Raw genomic sequence first — 17124 nt, 5'->3', positions numbered from 1 at the left:
GGTTTGTATGGAATCATTAAAGTCATTAAAAGGTCTATACAAGCAAGGAGATTCAGCCTCCTGCGTGCCATTCTCGGGGAAATGGTACTAAGTTCCTGGCACCTGCAGATTTCTCAACTCCAGTTCAATCTTTAAGACATCAATACCAGAGACACATCCAAGTATCTTCTGTCAATAAAGGCCATGACACATCTCTAACATTATGAAAATGGAGAGGCCTTCAAACACACATACAGTGAAGAGCATATATTCTGCCTGGTTGGAAAGCTCCCAAGACATTTACCTTCCTCCTGGACTCAATCATGCTTGGTGAGTGTCTTAGTTTCATTTCCTATGGCATTGATGAAATAGCCCGACTGAAGCCACTTACAGGAGGAAGGGTTGACTTGGCATACAATGCCAGTTTACAGTTCATCATTATGTGGAAGCAGAAACGGTAAGAACTTGAAGCAACTGTGCACAACTCATCCACAGTCGAGAGCAAAGAGAAATGGATCAATGCACATATACCAGTGCATATCTCTTCTTTTAGTCCAGGGTAGAGCTCATCACACAGGGCTGCCTACAGTCAAGAAAGATTTTCCCTCCTCCATTAACCCAGGTGAGAACGTCACCAGCAGGCCAACCTCATCTAGATAATTCCTCATTGAGACTCCTATCCAGGAGATTCTACATTGTGTCCAGTGGACGGCCAAAGTGAATCCTTACAGTCTCCTTCCAGAAGACGGTAACTCACTTAACCTCTGTTTTGTTGTCAGCTAGGGTTATGAATTCTGCTTATCCTGCCTATCTACAGGATTACTCAATTCACTCAGTATTGATCATCTATAGGCAAGGCCTTCAGTACCTATCCCAAAGAATACAAAGAAAAGTCAAACATGGTTCCTGCCCGAAGGGAACTTACAAGTCATTATTATTCTATGTATCTTACAGGCAGTTAATGGCATACCAGCTAGCAGACGCAGCTAGTAGCTGAGAGTACAGCAAGGCCTAAAGTGCAGTTTCTTCCTACAAGGGTGTAACAATTGAGCAGGGAGAGAGACCGAGACGGAGAGATAGATAGGGTGGGAGAGACAGAGTTGGAGAGATGAAGACAAAGATGGAGAGACAGAAAGATAGGGACAAAGATGGAGAGACAGACAGGGAGGGAGAGACAGACAGACAGAGACAGAGATGGACAGACAGGGAGGGGGAGACGGATAGACAGGGACAGAGATGGACAGACAGAGAAGGAAAGACAGACAGAGACAGAGAGACAGACAGGGAGGGAGAGACAAAAGGACAGAGAAAGGCAGAGGGAGGACAGGGACATGAAGAACAGGGCTAAATGTGAACAAGGAGAGTGAAGCCAGGCTTGCAGTCAGCTACTCTAGAGGCAGGAAGATCATGAGTTGAAGGCCAGCCTGGGCAATCTATGGAGACTTTGTCTCCAAATAAACAAGCAAACAAACAAACGAAATGGGTTGGGGTGAGAGCTCGGTATAGAACATTTGCCTAGCATGCACAAAGTCCTAACCAATCCCCAGTGTTACTAAGTAAGGACAAAATGAATCAGCCTGGCAGTTGAGGAAATCAAGACCTCATTGAGAGGATCAGGTGAGATTGGTGGATTTGACATTTGATGGTGAGCAAAGTTTAAAGACTGAACAAAGCAGGATGTACCTGCCCTTTCAGGGTGCCCAATGGCAGGCTGGCTGATGACACATGAGCCGTCGGTAAACTCACTCAGGAGGACAAAAGGCAGAAGTGGAGTGTACTAGAGTGGGTAACCACCCTCAGAGAGAACCAGCAGAGGGAAGCTGTCTGCAGAGACATGCTAAAGCATGACCCCTAGGAGCTTCTACAGGGCAATGGGAGAGCATCTCTACAGCACAGCGTTCTGGGGTAATTGTGGTTGGGCTTATCTTGTTTAGCAACAGACAGGCCTTAGGAGGTCGGCTGTCTTGGAGTCAGAAATGGCTTCTACATCCACTGCCTACCTAAAGTGGCATCCACACTTAGCAGTTGACCACACTTAGCTTTCTGATGAGATTACAGTCCTGCTGAGAGACAGCAAAGACCTGCCTTTGAGATTCCCCGCTCTGAGGCAGAGCAATTTCGCCCTGAGGGGAGGCTGTCTCCACACAGCCACCTGCTTGAAAACAGCACTCAAAGTGTCCAAGGAGTCTGGGTAGCTCACAGCTGCCTGAAGGGGCGTGGAGCTGTCAGAATCAGAGAGGGGCCTGCCTGTGAGTGACAGAGGCTTGGAAAACTCTTGGGCGTGGTTATGTTTGGGAATGCAGGTCACTCATGAGGCTGGATCTAGGGTGAGTGAGTGCACATGGTCTAATTTCAAGTTAAACTATGAGTAGGAAAACACATTTCCACAAGGCTGTCTTTTACACTTGATCTTAGCCAAAAGGCCGAGAAGCGATAAGGCAGCCTTTTAAATATAATATGCTGACAAGAGACTTAAAGGTCGGTAAAGCGCCTGGGTCAGAAGACGGCTGCCATGAGGAAGATGATTCTGTGAAGGAGTTAGCCCTGCAGGGTCATTGAAGTGTTAGATTATAGAACATTAAATAAGCGGTCAATAATATTTCCTTAAAGCAGGGCCAGTACTCAGCTTTAAGTTCCTAATGTCTGCCACAGTGATGCATACCTAACAAATATCGGGAACCCCAGTGTCTGCGGGATGCTCAGATGGTTGTAGACCCTCCCTGAGCATATACCTAGGAGACAGGACAAGCCTCAGCTTCTTTCAGTAACCTGTCAGTGCTCACTCTCTCAGGGAGATCTGCTCTACTCCCTCAGACAAACACAGGTGGACGTTTCAGTGCATGGCCTGAGCCCCCTTTAATGAAGGCAGGCTGACAGCAGACAGCCGTCAGGGATCGCTTTTTCTAGATGATAAGAAAACCTTGAAATCTTTCAAAGGAAATTAAAGGTGCTGAATGAATAAAAAGGAAGTAAAAGGTCATAACTGCTCCCAAGGGGTTGCGGGTTTTATTATAGGTAAAAGGGAGAAAACAATCCGAGGCAGAGACATATGGGAGAGTCCACAGTGGGCATGGGTGGGGAAGAGGGGACCCAGGAGCAGTGACCAAGAGGGCAAAAAAGTCTGTGTAACCAAAATGACTGAGTTACATAGGAATCAGAAAGGCTAGGGGAAGGGAAAGTAGGGGGCAGCCTATGCCAGCCTGGAGGAGCCTGAAGGGACTGAGGGATGCTAAGAGAACATGGAGACCAGCATTGGCTTTGATATAATAGGTACCTCAGTTAGCTACTTTGTCCTGGGTTTGAGACCTAACAGGTAATAGAAAGAAGAAGAGGACTGGGATGTCTGCTGTGAATAAATTCATCTCAGAGAGAAGAAGGCAGAAGTTTATTAGGTACACTGGGCCACAGCCACAGCGAGCAAATCAACAAAGGGAAGCCGTTTGCAGAGCCAGGTTCAGGATTACCTAAAAGGGAGCCACTCAGCGGGGCAATGGTCAGTGTTTCTCTTTCTGTCTGTCCGTCCATCTCTCCTCTCTCTCTCTCTCTCTCTCTCTCTCTCTCTCTCTCTCTCTCTCTCTCTCTCTCTCTCTGTGTGTGTGTGTCTGTCTGTCTGTCTCTGTCTCTGTCTCTCAGTGTAAACAATGAAAATACCAGTTGACAGAGGGGGAAATCTGAGAGAGAGGGAGAGACAGAGAGAGACAGAGACAGAGACAGAGAAGGAGAGAGAGAAAATCAGTCTTCTACAGGAATGAGCCTCTACGTAACTATCAATACCAGCCCTAAAAATATATACTTATGAGCAACATTAAATAAACACAAAAGGATGTATGTATAAATTATTCATTTATTCATATGTAAATAGACATTATATATATATGTATGTATATAAATTTTTAAGAGGCCATTAATTTAAGAGGGAGTTTGGGAGGAGTTGAAAGGAATGGGGGGGGTGTAAACACAGCACACAAATATGAAGCATTAAAAATAAATTCCATATGTAAAAACTGAAAAGTGAGTGCTCGTTATTTTGAAGCAAATGTACTTTATTTTATAATGAATATTCTTGAATTTTCAAGAGAAGCAGTGAATTCACACTTAAGGAGGTGAAAGACAGCACAGCTCACAGGGTAGAGTGGTGGCGTCAGGCACGGCTGTATCCAGGAGCTCCCAGAGATGCCCACGGGATGCTCTGTCCTCATCTGTCTCGAGTCTCCTTTTCTCTCTCTGCATGAGCTCATCCTCTCTTTATTCTATACTGAAAATAGCCTCTCAGTTATCAGGGACACTGGCTTCAGGCAGTCCCTGCTCACTTTACACTTTAAGCTCCTGATACAGTAGGAAGAAAGAAGAGAAAGGCTGTCTTTATTTTTTTTTCTAGAATATTTTTTTTAAAAAAAAAATCAGAGAGGACAATTATTGGCTGTACATCAACCAGGATCAGATGGGGTACGGAAGCCCAACTGCTTACCTGAACAGGAAGAATTTAATATATCCTATTTCTAACTAGAAGTGGGTGAAAGGTTCTTTACCCGAAAGTTAGTCCCTCCTCCTCTATTTTTTGTGACACCAAAGTCCCTAAAAGCATAGGAAAAGACTCATAACAGCGTGGAGAAAGTGGGTAGAAATAACCATCTCCTAGCTCCAGGTTCCAGGTATTAGAACCACAGAAGACAGAAGGCTGTGTGCTCACTCTCACAAGCTGAGTCAAGCCTCTAACTGGTAACTATGTGTCCAAGTGGGAGTAACCAGGAGCGAGGCCAGGAAACTACAAACGGCTCATGAGACTAGGGCGGGATGATGAGGAGCAGGGTGGGACGGCAGGAAAGCTAAGTAGGAGTTAACACTCGGTGTGTAAGAGAACAACCAGGAAGTGGGGCAGGGAGGTAGAAAACGCCAAAATGAAAGAGGAACGGAAGCTCCGGGGTAAAACCTATTACTTGACAATCTAATTTGATGATGATATGATGAGGATTTAAAGATCCTAAGGTACAAAAGCCAAAATAAAAGATGACGGAAGAAAGCTGGAGAGCCTTCGAAATGGTGCAACTACATGGAAAAGAGGGCACGGCCAAACAGGAAGCATTCGCTGCTGTTGGTAAGGACATTTGCCACAAGACACAAAGAGTAGTCTTCCTATAAAGAAAGGCAGCTTGCTATTCTGGGAGGGCATAGCCGAGATGAGCTACACTGGGTCCGCAGAAGTAGCCACCCTGGCCGGAGATTCTGGGTAATCAAAGTCTATGGGATAAGGTTACTGATGGAGTGACAGTCACATGACATGACACCCACCCAACGCTAATGAACTCACAATGATAGCTGTCGTCAGTTGGAGCCATTTGGCAGGCACTAAGAGCCTCACAGATGTTAGCTGATTTCATCTTCCTGACCCTAGAGCCAGCAGAGGCTGTAAAGGGAGCTCCCGCTGGACAGCTACAAGGCTCTCACTACCATGGTAACAACAGAGGGGCAGAACTAGAAGGCTAGTTATCATGTTTCCTTACAGGGCACTCAATCCAAGTCCTCCCAGGCTTCCTCTCACATTCACGGCCTCTTTAAAAAAAATGTACTATTTTAAAGTTATGTACACGTAAAGTGAATATATGTGAATATATTCTCTCTATATATATCTAAAAGTGAATAAATGAATAAATCTATAAATACAGAGGTGACTTACCATTCTGCTTGCAGACAAAGCCAAATTCTAGGGCTCAGTGTCCAGGCCTGGCTTACATATTCGTTGCTATGGTTAAGCCCAATGCAGAGCCAGCCTCAAAAGTGGAATGGCTTCTTCCTGGGAAGGGGGTTTCTCCCACAGGAAAGGGAAGGAGGTTAGAGAAATACTGGGCTAGTTGGTCCTGATTGAGCTCCTTAGTTAAAGAAAGGGGAAATCAAAGCCTTTAAGATCAAAAGCCCTGTGTCCATTCACTCAAGGTTTATTAATCAAACCTGGCTAGCCCTGAACCATTGACATGCCCATGGACTCAATCGGAACTGGGAAGTCCAGACAAGAGAGGACCACTGAGAAGGTTATGCTGAGAACTGGTACGTCGGGAAGCTACAAAAAATTACAACTGCTCCTTCGGGTTTCTGAAGAGGCTGGTCCGGCCATGATTGTTTCAAACAGCCTGCACACTTGCAACCATTTCTGCCCAGGTGGGGTCAGATAGAAGTCCCCATTGGCCTAGTGGGTCAGTTGTGACTGCTGCAAAAGGTATCCTGTCATAATTAGTGGGAGTTCCTACCTCTGTCTGACTAAAGCGTCACAGTAGTGGTTTATCTGGCTGGACGATCAGACTGCCTCACATGGTGAGCTGGCTGGAAAATACCTTCCCTGTGCTGTTTCCCCTAGTGTTACAACCCTCCAAAAAAGACTCTTTTTCTCTTTCTCTCTCTCTGACTCTCTCTCTCTCTCTCTCTCTCTCTCTCTCTCTCTGACTCTCTCTCTCTGGACCTGAGTTCTTTTCTCAACAGCTATATGGCAGCTCATGTAACTCCAGGTTCAGGAAATTCTATACCGTTTTCTGGTCTCTATGGTCATCTTCAGGTATACACACACACACACACACACACACACACACACACACACACACACAGAGTGGGGGAGGTGTGGGGGGACTTAAATCTTAAAAAAAAATCTCAAGTGGTCTGCTTCCACCCCTACCTTTAATAGTGTGGTTCGAGCTACTCCTGTGAAGAAAGAGCTGCAGCCCCAGGTGAAGAGAGGACAGAGAGCGGCTGGCATGGGTGACAGCCAGATGTTCATACCTAGACCCAGATGCTACAGCATCAGCTGCTGTGGAGGGCTGAGGAATCTCAGCCTCCCAGGTCTACGCAGAAGCCTGTGCTTGTAGGGCCATAGGCACAAACACTCCAGGCGTCTACAATAGCAGAATTACTTGTTGCCGAGGGTTGAGGCTTCTGGGTGCTTAGCTCTGGAAACCCACTGCCTCCGTTTCCCTGCATTCTAAAGGAATTAAGATTAATTATGAGATAAGAATAGTAACATAACAAGTAGTATTAGAATGCACTCATTTGGAGTCTGGCCAGAGGAAGAAGAGAAGGAGTTCATTCTTATTCCTCCCCACCCTACCTGGTGCCTGTAGCCATCTTGCAGTTGGGATAAAGCCCTATAAGACAGAGGTCAGGATGTAAATAAAGTCAGATCCAAACTGGTCCTGTCCTGGGGTTATAGGACCCAGAGCCCAGGCTGCCTTCATGTCTCTGTTCCCTGTTTATTATTAGAGACACAGTATCATCATCATCATCATCATCATCATCATCATCATCATTCATTCATTCATTCATTCATTTATTCATTCATTCAACTCTAGTCTAAGGAAACTGGGACAGACATTAAGCCTTAAAGATTTCCCATTTTTGAAAGAGAAAAGAGTCTTGGGAGTTTTGTAGAGTGGTAGAAGTAAAAGCCTGACCTGAGACAGGCCTGGTAGCTCTCTGTCCTCCTGGGTCTATTTGTTTGACAGGTTCACAGTGGGAGCCCGCTGTATCTTTGCATGGGAAATCACCTTGGCCTTTGACTTTCTTTTGAAAGCTTTTGAAACACTTTAACATTGCAAGTGAAAGTGAGCATTAATCCGATGAAGGGAGGTGTGGTGCATCTCTCTTCAGAATTCTCACTTTCCCAGCAGGGCTTCAAGCATAAGATTCCCGTTAATGCTGACAGGCCAGATAACTGAGACCTGCGGTGCCTCACACCAGGGCACCCTGCCTGCTGCTGCTCTTGCCTGTCTACTGCTGTTGGTGACATTTGAGGAGATGCAAAAGCTGCCAAAGGCTGGCCCTGGTTGAGCTTCCTCTTGCCTTCTGCCTTGCCTTTGTTTCCTGATGCTGCGATGAACTATCCCTTTAAATTTTTATTTTTTTATTATATTTTATTAATTTGTGGAGGGTTTTTTGGAGGGGTGCATTCAAGCTGGTCACATCCAGTCAATAGCAGAGAGCAGCTGAATTCGCGCAAGCCTGTGCACAACTCACTCTCTTCTGTGGAGTCCAGGACTCAAGCTCTAGGAATGGTGGGGCCCACTCTTAGACCAGATTGGCTAACATCAGTGTCTGTAAACAAGGCAGACGCCCCCGCCCCGTGGGCATGGCCACAGAGCCACTTAATCTAGGCGATCCCTCACTGAGACTCTCTCCCCAGATAATTACGGATTGTGTCAAAGTGACGGTTAAAGTAACTCCGCACAAAAAGACCCCTAACTGCTGGCTGCTAATCCGGCAAGGGCTTTAATTCTCAGACTTTTTAAGCAAACAGATAATTGTTATGCTTGCAAATGAAAGTTAAAAAAATTAGCAAATCAAAACAACCCTGAGATTTCACCTCACACCAGTGAGAATGGCTAAGATCAAAAACTCAGGTGACTGCAGATGCTGGAGAGGATGTGGAGAAAGAGGAACACTCCTCCATTGTTGGTGGGATTGCAGACTGGTACAACCATTCTGGAAATCAGTCTGGAGGTTCCTCAGAAAAGTGGACGTTGACCTGCCTGAGGATCCAGCTATACCTCTCTTGCCCATATACCCACAAGATGCCCCAACATATAAAAAAGACACGTGCTCCACTATGTTCATAGCAGCCTTATTTATAAGTGCCAGAAGCTGGAAAGAACCCAGATGCCCTTCAACAGAGGAATGGATACAGAAAATGTGGTACATCTACACAATGGAATATTACTCAGCTATCAAAAACAATGACTTTATGAAATTCGTAGGCAAATGGTTGGAACTGGAAAATATCATCCTGAGTGAGGTAACCCAATCACAGAAAAACACACATCGTATGCACTCATTGATAAGTGGCTATTAGCTCAAATGCTTGAATTACCCTAGATGCCTAGAACTCATGAAACTCAAGACGGATGATCAAAATGTGAATGTTTCACTCCTTCTTTAAAAGGGGAACAAGAATACCCTTGGCAGGGAAGAAAGAGGCAAAGATTAAAACAGACACAGAAGGAACACCCATTCAGAGCCTGCCCCACATGTTGCCCATACATATACAGCCATCCAATTAGACAAGATGGATGAAGCAAAGAAGTGCAGGCCGACAGGAGCCGGATGTAGATTGCTCCTGAGAGACACAGCCAGAATACAGGAAACACAGAGGCGTATGCCAGCAGCAAACCACTGAACTGTGAATAGGACCCCCGTTGAAGGAATCAGAGAAAGAACTGGAAGAGCTTGAAGGGGCTCGAGACCCCTTATGAACAACAATGCCAAGCAACCAGAGCTTCCAGGGACTAAGCCACTACCTAAAGACTATACATGGACTGACCCTGGACTCTGACCTCATAGGTAGCAATGAATATCCTAGTAAGAGCACCAGTGGAAGGGGAAACCCTGGGTCCTGCTAAGACTGAACCCCCAGTGAACTAGATTGTTGGGGGGAGGGCGGCAATGAGGGGAGGATGGGGAGGGGAACACTGATAAGAAAAGGGAGGTGGGAGGGGGATGTTTGCCCGGAAACCGGGAAAGGGAATAACACTCGAAATGTATATAAGAAATTCTCAAGTTAATAAAAAAATAAATAATTAATAAAATAAAATAAAATATAAAAATAAATAAATAAGTAAATAAGTAAATAAATAATTAAAATATGAAAAAAATTAGCTTGGGAAGCAATTAAATCAAGATTCTACACATGAAGGAAAGAAAACCCATTTTGTAGTCTCTGAAAAGGGCAATGTTGAGCTTAGCCCCCGCGAGCATAGCTGTAGCCATTTTGATCCAAGCCCGCCGGCTATTCCATGTCTTTGCCGCAATCTGCCTGCCAATCATTGACGCAGAAAAATAACTTGACTGAAAGCAGGGTCACGCTAACCACACACCTTGTTATGTTCTGTATGTGATGAGGTTTGTTAATCTGAAGAAATTCCACAACCATAAGCTTCACATAGGACCCATCAAATTAATGGTCAATATGAACTGTCATGTCTAAAATGGCTTGAGTCGGCGCCGACCACCGGGCAGCACTTCCTGCACCTGCATATGAGTCCATTTATGGTTTTGGCAGTTTTAGCCTTTATAAGCTGGCCCTGAGCAAGGTACAGCACGCAGCTTTCAGCTGTTGCCCTGGCTGATCAGTCTTTAGGTGTGTGTTCCTTAACCCTCCCTGTCTGACCGAGATCCGGTGGTTTGTGGAGTGACTCCTGGACCCTGGCAGGCAGCAATGAGGATGAAGTAACCTGGACGGTCTTCACAGTCAGAGTTCATTGTTGACTCCTCTAGTTGTCTTTCAGGAGTGAGCATTCGGTTCCACAGCTGACACTAATCTCCAGAGGCTACTTGCGAGGAGGGCTTCTGTCCTGAGTAACTTGGCTCCCTCAGCACCAGCTGGGCTGTGTCCCCAAAGCCATAGGCTTTGCTTCTTTAACCACGGAGATGGGCTGGCTCGTCCTCGCTAAGGCAACAACCTGGGAGGCTTTTAAATGCCACTTTTCTCTGTCTTCCCCTTACCCTCACTGACAGTTGCAGAGCATCTCAGGAAATAAATCTTCAGACTAGAATAGTATTCATCTGTGTGGGAATAACGCTAAGAACCCCTATTAAATATTGCCGACATCAGCGAATGTGTTTACGTATCTCTTTAGTTTTCTATAATCTTTATAATTTTAAGTTTCAAATGTCTAGGGGTTGGGGATTTAGCTCAGCGGTAGAGCGCTTGCCTAGCGAGCGCAAGGCCCTGGGTTCGGTCCCCAGCTCCGGAAAAAAAAAAAAAAAAAAAAAAAAAAGATTTAGCTCAGTGGTAGAGCGCTTGCCTAGCGAGCGCAAGGCCCTGGGTTCGGTCCCCAGCTCCGAAAAAAAAAAAAAAAAAGATTTAGCTCAGTGGTAGAGCGCTTGCCTAGCAAGCGCAAGGCCCTGGGTTCGGTCCCCAGCTCCGAGAAAAAAAAAAAAAGTTTCAAATGTCTAGTGTCTTAATTTCTCTACAAAATTAAGGTCTTAACATTTTTCTCTATTTCTAGTTTCCTGAGTTGTTCCTTGCAAGTGCTTTTAAAGTTTAGGATTTAAAATCATTTAACTTGGACGAAGTCCTCATGTAGTTTTCTTTCAGAATTATTCAGGATGTTAACGTGTTTAAAAACATTTAATATGCATTTATCATCTTTTCCTTGTGTCTGCAAAACAACTGACACTACCTATGGAAAACATAGGAATATTCAACACAGTGCAAATTTACTTCTGGACACAGTTGATAGAAACCATTGTGTTTTGGAATGTGTGAGCAGCGTGTAGCAGCACACCTGTGATCCCAGCATTCAGGAGACCGAGTCAAAAGGATTACCACAAGTTCTAGGCCAGCCTGGGATACATGTCAACACTTTGGTTTAAAAAACAAACAAACAAAAAAAACAAAACAAAACAAAAACAAAAACAAAAAAAAAAACAAAGAAAATAATAAAAAAAAACCCAAAAAGACAAAAAAAACACCCCCCCCCCAAAAAAAACAGAGGGCAGGCAAGATGGCTTAGCTGTTAAAGAGTCCGTTGCCAAGCCTTATGATCTGATTTCCACACCTGGGACCTACACGGAAGACAAAAGGAAATGACCCTTGAATGTACCCCTCCAAAAACCCTCCACAAATTAATAAAATATAATAAAAAAATAAAAATTTAAAGGAAAAGATGGGAAGCCATATTTACCCCATGAATGTGTTTGCCTCTTGCAACTAAAGATCAAATGGTGGTCTTGATCTTGATATTGACCTTGATAATGATATTGATATGTGTTTGGTAAGACTGTCTACTCCTACTGTGGAAATGTGTCACTGCAAAGTCACTCACGCAAAGAAAGTATTAAATGTCCATTGCATGACTCAGCTCTCGGCACCAAGATGTAAAGACCGTCTGCTGAGAAACATTTACTGCGTTAAAGGAAAGAAGAACCAAAAAGGGATGCTTCTTCCTCTCTGTCATAGCAGCCTAGAGGTCAGAAGAAAGGCCGAGCTTCCACGAGTGGATCTGGAGACTGGAGAGCACGCAGGAGTCATGTCAGCTCACCTTAGGACCTGAGGATCTCTTGTCCTTAGAGATCATGGAGTCATGAGTCACACTTCTGCCACCTGCCCCTGAATATGCTACCACTTCACGTTCTGTCTACCACTGAGCTACACCGTGCAAAATCTAGCTTAGCTTCCCTGCCCTTCCCCTAATTCATAGACCTGGGGGTGGTACATAGTGTCCTGATAAATACTTGTCAGTTGAATAACTGAACAGTCGAAAAATCTCCATCAGTTCTCTGCTCATAGCAAATAAAGCCCGAAGGGTTGACCCCACATCAGAGGCACACACTTTTGCCTTGTTCTATCTTTCATTCTTACCTTCTCCATTCACACACTCTGTGACTCTGGAGAGTATGAATATCTCCTATTCACTCCTACACCCTGGATTAGCTGTGCTGCTTTAACAAAATACCAAACATTGGGTAATCTTTAAGGAACAGAATTTATTTCTCACAGTTCTGGAAGCTTGGAAGTCCAAGGTCTAGGAACCCGAGGGTTCAGGTGTCTGATGAAGGAGTACTGCTCCAAAATAGGGGTAGGGGTGGGGGAGAATATGTTTTAGGAGGGAAGAACACTGTCTTCAATAGGCTGAATGTCAGGGAAAAGACATAGAAAGCTTCTTTTCTAGAACCCGATCTCTTTCATAAGGGGGGAAGCCCTTAAAGCTACCATTAAAGGTACCACCTGTTAGATTTCCGAGGCAGCATCCAGAGACAGAAGGCAAAAAGCAGCCTCAGCAGACAAGACAGTTTATTTCAAACAACGAAGGAAATACACAGCCGAAAAAGGGGTTCCTGTCTTTTTTTGGGGGGGGTTCTTTTTTTCGGAGCTGGGGACCGAACCCAGGGCCTTGCGCTTCCTAGGTAAGCACTCTACCACTGAGCTAAATCCCCAGCCCCAGGGGTTCCTGTCTTGAAGATTATATTGGGGTTTGGGAAAAGTGCAGCTGAAGGAGACTACATGGGAGTCTGTAGTCTCTCCTTCCTAAAGTTGGTTGTCCAGAAACAGCCTTCTGTGGTGGCACACACCTGTAATCCCAGCACCTGAGGCAAAGGTAGGGGCAGGGGCAGAGGCAGGGGCAGGGGCAGGGGCAGGGGCAGGGGCAGGGGCAGAGGCAGAGGCAGAGGCAGAGGCAGAGGCAGAGGCAGAGGCAGAGGCAGAGGCAGAGGCAGAGGCAGAGGCAGAGGCAGAGGCAGAGGCAGAGGCAGAGGCAGAGGCAGAGGCAAGGTATCTTTGTGAGTTCAAGTCCAACTTGATCTGCGAAGTGAGTTCAGGACAGCCAGGAGAGAGAAACCCTGTCTCAAGAAACAAACAAAAACTAATAATAATAATAATAATAATAATAATAATAATAATAATAACAATAATAAATATAGGAGGCGGAGGCCTTGGCTACCAGGATGCAGTCCACAGTGGATGACCGAGTTTGGCAATGGCAGTGAGAGGCTGGAATTTCGGCATATGGTGAAGGATTCCAGCAAACCTTAGGGGAATAGAAAGCTCCTTGGTCAGGGTCTAGTTGAGTTTGTTCAAGGTTTATTCTGACACCATCTCTTAATGCAATGGCTTTCGACAAAAAAAATTTTCAAAGATTGATTATATTTATTTTATGTGAATTGATGTTTGCCCACATGTATGTCTGTATTCGACATGTGTGACTTCTGCCTGTGGATACTGGAGGGCTTAGGATCTCCTTGGAACTAAAGTTATAAATGTTGCAAGCCAACATATAGGTGCTGGGAATGAAACCCACTGGGAAGATGTTGGCATGAAGCTGTGTCATGTGGGAGAGCAGTTAGTGCTTTTAACCCAGCCCCCCACCTGTGAATTTGGAGAGGAAGCACTCCCTCTGGGTTTACTGATGTGAGGCTTCAGCTCCTCCTCCACCTCTGTGCTTGCCTACCAGCCTCACTCCAGGCCCCTCACGGGCCACTTCCTCAGACCCTTGCTGAGGAGGGTTTGGATGAGAAGGAGCCTCATGGGATGATATATTTGAATGCTTGTTCCTTAGTTAGTGGAACTATTTGGGAAGCATTAGGGGGTGTGGCCTTAATGGAGAAGGTGTGTTACTGGGTGTGGGCTCTGAGGTTTCAAAAGCCTATATTAGACTAACGCACACTCTGTCTCCTCTCTCTGTTTCTGTCTCTCTCTCTGTCCCTTTCTCTGTCTGTCTCTCGTTCTGTCTCTGCTTCTCTCTCTCTCTCTCTCTCTCTCTCTCTCTCTCTCTCTGTCTCTATTTTTCTGTCCTTCTCTGTCTCCCTATCTCTCTGTTTTTATCTCTTTCTGTCTCTCCCTGTCTCTCTGTCTCTGTTTCTCTCTATCTCTCTTTGTCTCTCTCCGTCTCTCTGTCTCTTTCTGTCTCTGTCTCTTTCTGTCTCTCTGTCTCTTTCTGTCTCTCTGTCTCTTTCTGTCTCTCTGTCTCTTTCTGTCTCTCTGTCTCTTTCTATCTCTCTGTCTCTTTCTGTCTCTCTGTCTCTCTGCCTCCTGCCTGTGGATCAGCTCTCAGCTACTGCTCCAATGCTATTCCTGCCTGCCTGCCGCCTCACCCCCTGCCAGGACAGTCATGAACTCATCTCCTGAATCCGTAGGTAAGCCCCCAATGAAATGCCTTCTTTTATAAACCGTGTTGATCATGGTGCCTCTTCACAGCAACAGGACAGTGATGACGAGGCTTCGTGTGGTCACCCTCCCTCTCTGCTCTTCTGTGCCGTGTTCTCGCTTTCATGGTTCAAGTACTTACTCCGTGTAACGCTCCCCTACCAGATCATAAGCTCCTGCAGAACGGGAAATCCATCCTCCCGAGAAGCAAATGTAATGAACGCTTCGCTCTAGCAGGTGCCTAAATATACTTTCGTTTGAGTGGAGGCACAAATAGAATTAAAGTGGACCCATCTAAATGTCCATTTTAAAAATAATTGAGACCCAGGGATTGGCGCAAACTCTTGGACGCAAAGGCTAGAGTGCATTGCAGGCTGGCAGAGGAAAGAGAAGGGGAGACTTGTTGGGAGCATTGGGTGCAAGCGCAGATTTTTTTTTTTTTCTGGGCAGTGAAAGCAAAGTTCTTAATGGAAGACGATCCCAATCAATAGCGCTAGACAGCTGATTTATATAATGGTCTCACGCTGAGGTAGTGGCCTTTCTCTGCATAGTGCTGCTGTGAGAGGGGAAAGGTTGCCGACCCGGGGACTCCCCGAGTAGATCTGTAGCCATCTGTCAGTGTTCATCAATATGATCTCCCATCAGCGACCCACAGGATAGCTCCCAGAGAGGAGCCTGCGGCAGGGCGGATGCTGAATGAAGGAGATGACGAGGGGGTTAATACCGGGTTTGGGTTGCTGAGGTGGGGCTGCCAGTGAGCAGGCACCCGCTGGCAGGAGCCTGGCCTTTTGCTACCAGTAAGAAGGGAAAGAGAGTGGGAACCAACCGGGAGGCTCGCACACCTAAAGGAGACATCTAAGCTGCAGCAAGCAGCAGCAGCAGCAGCAAGGGAAGCGTGAGCTTGAACCCAAGCTCGGGACCAGGAGGAACTGGAGATGTCATCGCTGGTGAAGGAAGACTTGGAGAAAAGACTGTTCAAGCCGCTGGCACAGAATCTCTGCGAGTTCATTGAGATCGAGGTCTCTGTCCAGGACAGGTATTACCTCTGTGTGTCAGGTGAGCAGCACTTTCTGATATCGTTTCAAAACGCAAAGAGCTCAAAGGTGCACACGGGGTAGAAGGGAATCGTGGCTGCCTCCCTACCCAACTTGGACGCGCATGGCTCTTCTCGAGGGTTTAATTAGCCAAGGAAAGGAATCTGCATTCTACAGACTTTTAAAGCACTAAAGCGAACCTAAAAACCGTGTTAGACATCATGAGCAGTTCAGAAACAAACGTGGGTCTGTACTTCTCTTGGTTGGATCAGGGGGTTTTCCCTCCAATTCTTCGTCTGATTTGCTTCATAGCATATAATTGTGTTGTATAAAGACTTACTTTTAAAAATTCAATAGCATCCAGAATATGGTTAAATGCATGGCAGAACCAATTATACAGTCATTGCCAATGACTTTGTGTCCTGGGACATAAACAAACCTCGGACTTTTCTTCCGAGGAACTATTGAGACTTCATGGTAGTTTATTTTGAAGAAAGAAATTCTCTTTTAAAAAAGATTCTCCTGCAGAATAACAATACCAATACTTTAATAATAGAAATTAGTCCACGAAGACAGAACTTTACAGATGAGGGGACAGTCCCTAATGTAGATGTCTGATATATACAGTATTTAGTAAAAAATAGATATTTCCTTCCTGGTTTTAAAATGTGTGAAGGGTTGGGGATTTAGCTCAGTGGTAGAGCACTTGCTTAGCATGCGCAAGGCCCAGGGTTCGGTCCTCAGCTCTGGAAAAAAAAATGTGTGAAAATTGTCCATGTTCTGGCTTTTGCATTAATTATGATTTTCTAAACCTTTTATGAATTTAGATGGAAATGTCGGTGTCCTTACTGAGTTTGACTGTAGCTCCCCCCTTTCCCGGCCCATGCATCGTGGTACCCTTCAGGGGCTCAGAAAAAAGTGACTGTTGAGTGTTCGTCTTTAAGGCAAACATGCATTTTCAGACAACTATTATCTCAATATACCTGATAACTGGTTTAGAAAAGCTTTTTGAAGATGTCGAGAAGAAGCCAAGCATCCTGAAAGTTCTAAAAATTCTTTAAAAGTTTATAATTCCCAAAACACGCAAAACTATGTATCCAACAATCAGAATGGTAATACTTATCTAATACCTAAACATATTTTACTACACATATGAAATATGGGGATTTGGCATATCAGCCAATAGAAAGGACTTAATCAGCTCATAATAATGAATTACATAAAAAGTAAATTAAAATTACTTAATAGACCAAATCACTGAGTCAAGAGTATTTTTATCCACTATGCTAGAGAGGACGTCCATTCTAACATAAAGTATAGGGATTTTTACCTGTTATGAGTCCTGCTTTGTCTAAGTAACTTCTCATTAGGTGGCACTGACAGTGTTTTAAAAGAAAAAATTTAAAAATAAAAAAGCCAGAATATGTTATGGATTTAATTTACCAAATGTATCTTAGTGACTCCCTTCAAAAATTATATAATTAACTAAATTTG

General features: G+C 45.0%; 1 protein-coding gene across 2 annotated transcripts in view; it reads left to right on the top strand.

Moving 5' to 3' along the window:
• Window positions 1–5349: 5349 nt before the first annotated feature.
• Window positions 5350–17124, top strand: part of Exoc1l (exocyst complex component 1 like) — a 34712-nt gene continuing 22937 nt past the window's right edge. The window contains exons 1-3 of one of the 2 annotated variants that reach the window (XM_063273631.1): window positions 5350–5431; window positions 5911–6021; window positions 14498–14586. In XM_063273631.1, the coding sequence (XP_063129701.1) occupies window positions 14562–14586 (25 nt within the window). In that variant the 5' untranslated portion in view covers window positions 5350–5431; window positions 5911–6021; window positions 14498–14561. Of the gene's footprint in view, window positions 5432–5910; window positions 6022–14497; window positions 14587–15357; window positions 15653–17124 lie in introns of those variants that run through there. The other variant, NM_001399551.1, reaches the window with a different exon arrangement.

The sequence above is a fragment of the Rattus norvegicus genome, chromosome 14 (genome assembly GCF_036323735.1).
Source record: "Rattus norvegicus strain BN/NHsdMcwi chromosome 14, GRCr8, whole genome shotgun sequence".
Lineage (NCBI taxonomy): Eukaryota > Metazoa > Chordata > Mammalia > Rodentia > Muridae > Rattus > Rattus norvegicus.
This window is presented reverse-complemented; position numbering and strand designations above follow the sequence as displayed.